Source organism: Caretta caretta, chromosome 20 (genome assembly GCF_965140235.1).
Source record: "Caretta caretta isolate rCarCar2 chromosome 20, rCarCar1.hap1, whole genome shotgun sequence".
NCBI lineage: Eukaryota > Metazoa > Chordata > Testudines > Cheloniidae > Caretta > Caretta caretta.
In genome coordinates, this window is record NC_134225.1 from 2,175,181 (window position 1) to 2,185,071 (window position 9,891).

The window sequence follows — 9,891 nt, forward strand, 5'->3', positions numbered from 1 at the left end:
GCCCCTGGTGGCCAGTGCCAGACAGAACAGGTCCCCGTTCTCAAGCCAGTTACTCTTACACCAATATACCCCCAACACACGAGGGGCTGTGCTCACCTTCCTAGGGGTGTGCTAAGGACCAGCCGGGGCAGTCAGCCCCCGCTCCCGACAGTTCTTCAGCCTCAGCCCCCGACTGTTCTTGCAGTTATAGGAGGCTCTAGCAGCGAGACTTGCACAGAAGAAACTTGGAAAATTGGAGCAGCACCTTCCTGAGTTTGCAGAGAGCCTAAAACAACCACTGTGGGTCACTCCAGTGGGTGCTGTCTCAGATGCTGATGAAGATACGTTAAGGGCCAGCAACTGTTTACTAGTTCTCTGCTCATCAGATCATGGAAGACACAGAGCAAGCATATATTCCAGAAAGCTACACAATCTACTCTGGGTAGCCACGCATTCTAGGTAGGCCTTTACCACACTGTGGGGCTGAAGTGGGGAGGATGGGCGTGTTCTCCTGAGGGACGGGCGCGCGCCTCAGCTTTCCCTCCAGCACGCAGAGCACAGACTCTCCAGAGAAGCCAGCGAGACTCTGCAGGGGCCCGAAGGCAGCTTGGCTTGAAGGCAAAACAAAATCCCAGACGCCGAAGTCACTGCTGCAATTTTATTATTGCGTCATTTTTAAAAATCAAAGGAGGAGTGAGTGGCTGGAACACAGAACACTGAGGACCTGGGAATCCTACAGGGCTGGGGAAACAGCCATGGGATGCTAGCCCCACCCACCCCATCCCAACAACATCCCCAGCCTTCCCTCCCCCCACCCCCCAAATAAAACAATGGAAAAGGAGAGAGGTACATGAAGAGTTGTCGAGTTTCTAACATCGACAGCCGGGAAAATTGTTCTTAAAAACCGGGCAGCACCCAACCAAAAACCCAGCAGAGACCAGCGGGGCAGCTGGGGCTCTGGTCAGCACAGCTGGCAGAACTCATTCACCCTGCGTGCACCGAGTCTGGGTCAGAGTCTCCCCCCGTCCCGTCCCCCACCCCCTACAAACCCAGCTCCAGGTCCTCCAGCTCCTCCTCCAAGGCCTTCCGCCGCGCCAGCTTCTCCAGCTGCTCTGCCGTCGGCTGCTTTATTTCCCCGGAGTCCAGCCGCCGCTGCAGCTCCTCCACCTGCCGCAGCTTCTTCTGCAGGTTTTTCATCTTCTTTGTTTTCTCAGAGGCTGAGGAGTCCCCATCCCCCAGGGCCTTTCCGCCGCAGGCCTGCTGCTGCCGTGGGGCTGACTTACCATCCCCTGGGGGGGGCCTGTCCCTGCTGCTGCCCCCCGAGAGGGCGGCCTTCTCCAGCGACTGGATCAGTTCGTCCGTCTCCCTCTCCCCTTTCTCCTGCTGCTGCTTCCTCTTCTCCTTACGTTTCAAGTTCCTCTTGGCTGTCTTGGACAGTCCTGTCTCGCTGCTCTCTGCCTTGGCGGCCTGCTTGCCTGGCTGCACGTTGGCCTCGGGGCTCAGACCAGGGGGCAGGTCTGGTTTGCTTTTGAAAAACTTCACATACTTATTCTCATACCTGCACAGAACAAAATCCATCAGGACTTTCCTCTCCCACACACGAAGAACAGGAGCCAGCCAGCTGGTACATATGGCGGCCATCAGCTCCAACGCTCTCTAATCCCACTGCAGCGGCGCTTTGGACACACCCAGAGCCGCAAGGCCATGCCCCTGCAGATCCAGCCCACCGCAAGACGTGCTGAGAACCCACTGGTCCAATCACCACCCAATGAGTCATGAGCGCTCAGCCCCACTCTTCAGGCCCCACAGAACAGCAGCATCACTGAGTGAGAACTCTAAAGGGCAAAGGAATCACAGCACTTGGCCGCCACCCTCAGGGCGGGAGGAGACGCCCAGGACCTGAGGAGTGAGCCTCCATGGAACAGACACACTTTGAACATTACAGGATTTGAGCACTGTTTGCGAGTACCTGAGCTCTATGCCTGAGACTAGCAATGCCAGCTGAGGTTATCCTCGCAGGCAGGACCCATCCAGAGCCCTGCTGAAGCCACCCACCAGAATGATTTATAAGGGGAGTTAATACATACCGCCAGGTTACATCTTATGGTATAAGAAGGGGTCAAAGTTGGTCAGGCACCTGAAAAAAGACTCAGATCTCACGATGTAACCCAACAGTACATACACATGGTTATAAATCATTACAGCCGAGGGGGCGCTGGGCGGGGGGGATTTTCAAGGGGCTTGATTTGGAAACATGGGACAGCCTCTCTGTTTCACCGTTCCTGACAGATGTTGCCCAATGGGAGACAGGAGGTTTTGCTGCCCTGTGGCCCCTCTCAGATCAACTCGCGCTGGGCCAGCGTGAGGATGTTTGGTGTGTAAGTACAGCACTAGCATGCTGAAAACACCTCACAAGATTCCCAAAGCAGAGACTCCCTCTGAGGCAGGGCAAGGCCTCGAGAGACGGGGGCAGGGAGGCCATCTTTAGTATTCCCCAAAGGGTTTGGAGATGGCAGGTTCAACTCCAACAAATGGCCACATTCCCAAAACTTTGTGGCCCAATCTGGAAGCCTAGAAAGTTGACAGCCAATTGGCCTTGGGTTATAGCAAGGAGTGGGAGCCACATCCCACGTCTGAGAGTCGATGAGCCCCCATGGGGGCCGACGTAGATCCACAGCGCCATGCTAAGCCCAACCCCCATTCGAGCTCACTAATTACCTGTCTGGGGACATGGGAATTCTGAAGCCAAGCCAGATGCCCTGGGAGCTCACTGAACATGCTCTGCCACGTGAGAAGAGCTGGGATCAGCACTTCAGGGGCTGACAGGAATGCCTGGCTTGCATTAGGGAACGAAGAGAATTCATAGATTTAAAGCCAGAGACACCCTTGGGATCATCTAGTCTGGCCTGTGGAGTACTGAGCTCTCCTCTCTTTTTAAAGAACGTGTTTCAAACTCTGCCACAAAGCCTCCCATGGATCCTTGGGGGAAAGCAACCCCAAGCAGCGAGCAGGCCCCAAACGTACAACTGCCTGGCTCGTCACGCTGCACCCAGCTAAGAGGTGGGCCGGGAGAGGACTGACAATGGTAAGATGTGCCGTTACCCTAAAGGGAAGCTAGCTGAAGGAAGGAGGGGTCTCAGGCCTACATGCAAAAACTGTAGCAGTTTAACCTATATCAGTGCAAACCCATGGGGACAGTTATTGCGGAGACAGTTATTGCTGAGAGACTGGCTTTCTTCAGGCTAGTTTATGGCCTTTAAGAACAGGGTTACGCTAAGCCAAAAGAAAACGCCCCGAATCCAAAGGAGTGCACACACAACACTTCGCACCAGCTTAACATCACACCTTAAGTGAAACCAGTGCCACTTTCTTGGGTAGCCCAGCTGAGGAAGCAGGCTACCTGTCCGCCGAATGGGCTGAAGCTCCAGGCACACATTCGGTGCTGTAGAAGCAGACAATCTCACAGCATTAGGAGCTGTCGAGGTTTCCAGTCGTGAGGAGTTGGACTGTGTAACAGCCCACACACTATGGGCCATACAAGAGATCCCAGAGGCCCTCCCCTGCTCTACGGAGGGGTCAGCCATAAGGACTAGAATTCGACTTACACCGGCACTTCTTCTTGGGGCACGTATCCCTCCTTCACCTTCCTCTGCTTCCTCCAGGTCCCATCAGGGCGCTGTGTGGAGGCAATGTACTTCCCTGAAACGTTACAAGCATCTTTGTCTGTGATGGGATATTTTAAAGAGGGGGGAAGGGAAAAAGTGATTTCAATATTCACCTAAAGGCTGCTCAGTAAGACACGGCCAACCAAGAGCCCCCGTCCAATAAAAGAGGTCACCTGCCCCACCTTGTCTCTCTGGCAACGCTCAGACAGCTTACAGACAAACTGAAGACCAGCTCCTCCCCGCCACGCGCCCCTGGTCAGCGCTGGACCCTCGGATGGGGAAACCGAGGCACAGGGCGGGGGGGGGGATTAGGTCACCCAAGGAGTCAGGCCTCCGAGGATTAGTCTAAGGCTGCGCCAGGGCGGCCGGCTCAATGGGGCCGTCCTGGAGCCGCCTCCTACCGCAGAGGAGCCCCCGGTCCTTCGCTACCCGCAGGGCCTGCCCCGCAGCCCCTCCACCAGCGCAGCCCCCCGGGCCACGGCCCGGGATGGGGCTCCTCGGGGCGGGGGGGCCACAGGGAGGAAACAGCCCAGCGCGGTCCTGAGCGAGGCTGAAGGGGGGGCGCCCCGACACGTGACTGGTTAAGGGGGGCAGGGGACAAAGTGGGGGGCTGCACGACACCAAGGCACGGGGGGGGCAAGGGGCAGGATGGGGGGGATGCGGGCGGGGGGAGGGGACAAGGGGCAGGATGGGGGGGATGCGGGCGGGGGGAGGGGGAGCTGGGGGTAGGATGGGGGGGATGCGGGCGGGGGGGGCAAGGGGCAGGATGGGGGGGATGCGGGCGGGGGGGAGGGGGAGCTGGGGGCAGGATGGGGGGGATGCGGGCGGGGGGAGGGGGAGCTGGGGGCAGGATGGGGGGGATGCGGGCGGGGGGGAGGGGGAGCTGGGGGCAGGATGGGGGGGATGCGGGCGGGGGGGGGAGCTGGGGGCAGGATGGGGGGGATGCGGGCGGGGGGGGACAAGGGGCAGGATGGGGGGGATGCGGGCGGGGGGGGGACAAGGGGCAGGATGGGGGGATGCGGGCGGGGGGAGGGGGAGCTGGGGGCAGGATGGGGGGGGATGCGGGCGGGGGGAGGGGGAGCTGGGGGCAGGATGGGGGGGGATGCGGGCGGGGGGGGCAAGGGGCAGGATGGGGGGGATGCGGGCGGGGGGGGAGCTGGGGGCAGGATGGGGGGGGATACGGGCGGGGGGGGACAAGGGGCAGGATGGGGGGGATGCGGGCGGGGGAAGGGGGAGCTGGGGGCAGGATGGGGGGGATGCGGGCGGGGGAAGGGGGAGCTGGGGGCAGGATGGGGGGGATGCGGGCGGGGGGGGGACAAGGGGCAGGATGGGGGGGATGCGGGCGGGGGGGGGAGCTGGGGGCAGGATGGGGGGGATGCGGGCGGGGGGGAGGGGGAGCTGGGGGCAGGATGGGGGGATGCGGGCGGGGGGGAGGGGGAGCTGGGGGCAGGATGGGGGGGATGCGGGCGGGGGGGAGGGGGAGCTGGGGGCAGGATGGGGGGGATGCGGGCGGGGGGGGACAAGGGGCAGGATGGGGGGATGCGGGCGGGGGGGGACAAGGGGCAGGATGGGGGGATGCGGGCGGGGGGAGGGGGAGCTGGGGGCAGGATGGGGGGGATGCGGGCGGGGGGAGGGGACAAGGGGCAGGATGGGGGGATGCGGGCGGGGGGAGGGGGAGCTGGGGGCAGGATGGGGGGGATGCGGGCGGGGGGAGGGGACAAGGGGCAGGATGGGGGGGATGCGGGCGGGGGGGGAGCTGGGGGCAGGATGGGGGGGATGCGGGCGGGGGGGGGACAAGGGGCAGGATGGGGGGGGATGCGGGCGGGGGGGGAGCTGGGGGCAGGATGGGGGGGATGCGGGCGGGGGGGAGGGGGAGCTGGGGGCAGGATGGGGGGGATGCGGGCGGGGGGAGGGGGAGCTGGGGGCAGGATGGGGGGGATGCGGGCGGGGGGGAGGGGGAGCTGGGGGCAGGATGGGGGGGATGCGGGCGGGGGGAGGGGGAGCTGGGGGCAGGATGGGGGGGATGCGGGCGGGGGGGAGGGGGAGCTGGGGGCAGGATGGGGGGGATGCGGGCGGGGGGAGGGGGAGCTGGGGGCAGGATGGGGGGGATGCGGGCGGGGGGGAGGGGGAGCTGGGGGCAGGATGGGGGGGATGCGGGCGGGGGGAGGGGGAGCTGGGGGCAGGATGGGGGGGATGCGGGCGGGGGGGAGGGGGAGCTGGGGGCAGGATGGGGGGGATGCGGGCGGGGGGAGGGGGAGCTGGGGGCAGGATGGGGGGGATGCGGGCGGGGGGGAGGGGGAGCTGGGGGCAGGATGGGGGGGATGCGGGCGGGGGGAGGGGGAGCTGGGGGCAGGATGGGGGGGATGCGGGCGGGGGGGAGGGGGAGCTGGGGGCAGGATGGGGGGATGCGGGCGGGGGGGGAGCTGGGGGCAGGATGGGGGGGATGCGGGCGGGGGGGAGGGGGAGCTGGGGGCAGGATGGGGGGGATGCGGGCGGGGGGAGGGGGAGCTGGGGGCAGGATGGGGGGGATGCGGGCGGGGGGGAGGGGGAGCTGGGGGCAGGATGGGGGGGATGCGGGCGGGGGGGGGAGCTGGGGGCAGGATGGGGGGGATGCGGGCGGGGGGGGGAGCTGGGGGCAGGATGGGGGGGGATGCGGGCGGGGGGGGGAGCTGGGGGCAGGATGGGGGGGATGCGGCCCAGGCGGGGGGGGGTGAGGCCGGAGCTGGGGGGAGGGGCCCGGGCGGGGGGAGGGGCCGGAGCTGGGGGGCTCCCACCTCCCGGAAGCGGTTTCCGCACTCACCGGTCTCGTCAGTCACATAGGGAGTCGCCATCTTGGAAACGCGACCCACTTCCGGCCACTCTGCCCCGCCCCCCGGAAGGGGCGTGGCGGGCGGGGGCAGCCGGGCCGGGGGCCATCTTGTTTTTAAAGAGACACCGACCGCCAGAGGGCTCGAAGGGGTGGGGAGACATTTCCCAGAATCCTTTGGGGCTCAGGCTAAGCGACCCCCCCCCTCCACACACACAGAGTCACGTGGGACACAGGCCTCCACAGGGACATCTTGTGGGGGGGGAGGGGTTCCGGGTTCAAACCCTGCCCCAGGGGGATGGGCAGAAATGGGGCAGCTCATGGGGGAGTCAGGGGTTCGAATCCTGCCCGGGCATGTCGGGGGGGGGGGGGGGGGAGTGACTAGCCCCAGGCTGGGAGAGGAGGGGGCGGGAACGGGGCATCTCCCAAGGGTGGGGTGCAGGGTCGGAGGTTGAAACCCAGCCCCACATTGGCCTGGGGTTGCAGCTGGGCTGGGGGTCAGCACCTGAGGCCCTCTGCGCCTCGTGACAGCCACATCCCCCCCACTGCCAGGAGCCGCAAACAGCCCCCGGCCCCCCCATCCATCACACTCACACGCAGTAGCAGCAAGGAGCTGGGGGGCAATTCTCCCTCTGGACAAGGCCCAGCCTGGGGTGGGGCGTTTTTAAAAGGATGCCGAGGAAGCGGAGATGGCGCCGCCCAACCGCCACGAGGGCTGGCGAAAAGGCTCCCGAGGAGATACCCGGAGCTCAGCCTGCTTAGCGCCTCCAAGAGACCGGGAAGGTGATTTTGGGTCACCAGCCAAGCCAGGCACAAGAACCTGCCTGGAAGCCAAAGCCAGGCTGATTCCAATGGGACATAACCCCCTCCCTGCTAACGTTCTGGGGCTAAACCCCTGGACCCAGCTCCCCACAGTGGTGGGTGATCATCCATCGCTTGGGGTCTCCTGGCTGCCTTAGCCACACACTAGCTCTCCGGCTCCACACCGGGGGCACTGGGCGAAAGCCTCTGTTCTGTGCTAGGCAGCAGGTCAGAGCAGGTGATCGAATGGGCCCCTCTGGCCTCCAGGCTCTAGAATGGATTGTTGGACACTTGGGGTTGGAAACCCTGTGTCCATACACCTCCCCCACCGCGAAAAGCCAGCCCCCACCTCAAGGCGCTGTCAACCCAAGATCTGACAAGTGGCAGCGGGGCGGGGAGGCCGGCCAAGGGAACAGCACGCTAGGGAAGCGGTTACAGTGGCTGATCACAGCACAGCAGCTGCCTGATCACTTTTGGCAGTGACAGACGGTATTTCCACCCTTGCTGAGCTGTCTGTCATAGGCACGTATTCAGCCCCCAACAGTTAGTATCGGAGCCTCTCACATTCTTACCCCACACACCCAGTGAGGCTGGGAAATGCAACGATCCCCGTTCTACAGGAGGAGAACTGGCACAGAGAGGTTCTGGTCATACTCCCAGGGCAAAGAAAGGACATAACCTGGGTTTCCCCCATCCTAGACAGCACCATAACCATTGGGCCATCCTGCCTCCCCAGGGAAGCGAGCAGACGGGCCGAGCAGACCTCTTGCGTTATATTCCACCTTCTGATTAACACTGGGGTTGACGTTTGCAACCCAAGAGATTTGTGTTTCGTTTTGTTTCTTTAGTTAGTGACAGAGAAGAGCCACTCACCCTGCCCAGCTATAGAGCATTTCCTCCCTGCCACCCTTAACAAGGCATTAGGACAGCTGGAGAGCCAGGCCAGATGGCAGGGAAAAGACAATTTCCCCTGGAGTTGCAATAAAGCCTCTGATTTGATTCACAACCTCCAGGTCAGTAGATAATTATTTCCATATCAGCAAAGAATCTGGTTTGAAAAGATTGGCTGGAGTTAATTAACTAGTTACAGTGATCAATCCAATTAGTAGAGCATGGGGTAATTTAGTTACACAGGGATTAGATCCATTCCTCAGGCAGGGAACACCCATAATTTATTTAGGCAAAACCCAGGCGCTCCCTATGCATTTAAAGCCATAAAGTGCACCCTGCTTTTGGAACAGAATGACAGCAGCTTAAAAATAGACTCTGTAAACAGCAATGCCAGGAGGCCAGCCTTCCCACAGGCATGGGGCCAGCCTGCAGACACCCTATGGAGCTCCCCTCTGCACCCCAGCAGCTGCCAACTAAACAGAGAAGCACCTCTCAGGGAAATAGGATTCTCACGCTATAGGGATCTCACTACCCTCACCTGTTGCACTAGGGTCTCCAGCAGCAGCCATATTGGGGAGAAAGACAAGCGGCTGATTGGACTTTATAGAGGCCTTGTGGGTGGGGCTGTGGGCTAGGCTCCACCCTTCCACTTTTTCTTTGTATGCTGCGAAATTTAGTAAGACTCTAATGGGGCAGGGGGGCCTTAACACCGCTACTACTACCTGGGGGGGGGACTTAACACCGTTTTCCCTGAGGACTGGGCTGTATGGAAGTTTCTCAAGGGGAGCAAAAGGGAGGCAATCCAGCCCCAGGGGAATTTCTGGCAGCAGGGGCAAGGGAGGGTGAGCATGTGTTGGCCAGAGAACCGCAAGGCACCTGCGATCCAAGGAGCTGGCCCATCCGTGAATGGCTGCTCCCTGGGGCCCTGGTCAAGATGTGCGCTTTGTCACCCTCATTTTACTGCTGGAGAAACTGAGGCCGAGGGAGTGGAGGTTTATCCACCAGGGGACAGAAGCCAGGTGCCCCAGGCCCCAGGCCCTGCTCTCGCTGCGTGACGTTTCTGCCTTGCTGCTGTTCCTACATGGGGGCAGCACAGTGCCAGGACTTTACAAGTCTCTGTATTCAAACGCTATGGAGACAGACAGCAGCTGCTGGGCGCTTTATGCAGCAGCTGATAAAGGGTGAGGGATAAAAGGCCTGTTGGGTGAGGGATAACGGGCCTGGGTACGTCCCTCCCTTCCCCTCAACTGCCAGCGCACAGCTGTGCCGGTGCCCCTCACTCCTGAGCCCTCCCAGCTCCCAGGCTGAACTCCCTCGGTATCCCCGCCAGGTGGGCAACGCCAGCAGCGTCCCAGCCAAGCAGCCCTCCCGCCGCGGGGCTCGTGGCACGGGGGCGCTGCTGCCAGCCTCGGCACTCAATCAGCGTGCTCCAGTCATCGGGGCACGCCCTGAGGAGCCTCTGTGGGTGATCCCTATCGGCAGAGATTTGAGGTTTATCAGTCAAGTGGCCAGCAGGTAGGGAAGCCGTGCTGGCAGGGCTGAGCTCTGATGTCAGTGAGAGATACACACATGCCTGTTCAGGAAGCGGAGCTGCTGATCTGTGTCTGCTTCACGCCTCCTCGAGCGGCTGCCTGCACAGACCCAGCTTGAGCTCAGGAGAAACCAAGGTCCCAGAGAAGGTCCCTCCGCCTGCCTTATGCTGCTCCCGCCTCACCGTCCTGCGGCGAGTGCCCAGCAGACGTTGTGCTG

The 9,891-nt window shown here is 62.5% G+C and overlaps 1 protein-coding gene across 4 annotated transcripts; it reads right to left on the minus strand.

Moving 5' to 3' along the window:
• Window positions 1-623: 623 nt before the first annotated feature.
• On the minus strand, window positions 624-8,737 carry PYM1 (PYM1 exon junction complex associated factor). 4 transcript variants are annotated; one of them, XM_048831601.2, is made up of 3 exons: window positions 8,681-8,737; window positions 3,585-3,678; window positions 624-1,537 (listed from the first exon to the last, which is right to left on the minus strand). In XM_048831601.2, the coding sequence occupies exons 1-3, from the start codon at window positions 8,709-8,711 to the stop codon at window positions 1,021-1,023; spliced, it is 642 nt and encodes a 213-aa protein (XP_048687558.1). In that variant the 5' UTR covers window positions 8,712-8,737; the 3' UTR covers window positions 624-1,020. The 4 variants fall into 4 exon arrangements, with proteins under 4 accessions (XP_048687558.1, XP_048687556.1, XP_048687557.1 ...); XM_048831599.2 differs by having other exon boundaries at window positions 3,585-3,702; window positions 8,681-8,714; XM_048831600.2 differs by lacking the exon at window positions 8,681-8,737 and adding an exon at window positions 6,445-6,531.
• Between the last annotated feature and the right edge of the window lie 1,154 nt (window positions 8,738-9,891).

What these genes read in the sequence shown, in the direction of transcription:
- PYM1 (XM_048831599.2), bottom strand. Translation starts at nt 8,711, where the DNA reads ATGGCTGCTGCTGGAGACCCTAGTGCAACAG. An exon ending in TGGAGACCCTAGTGCAACAG is followed by an intron (nt 3,703 to 8,680) that starts GTGAGGGTAGTG and finishes ATCCCATCACAG; the next exon opens with ACAAAGATGCTTGTAACGTT. An exon ending in CCCCAAGAAGAAGTGCCGGT is followed by an intron (nt 1,538 to 3,584) that starts GTAAGTCGAATT and finishes TGTTCTGTGCAG; the next exon opens with GTATGAGAATAAGTATGTGA.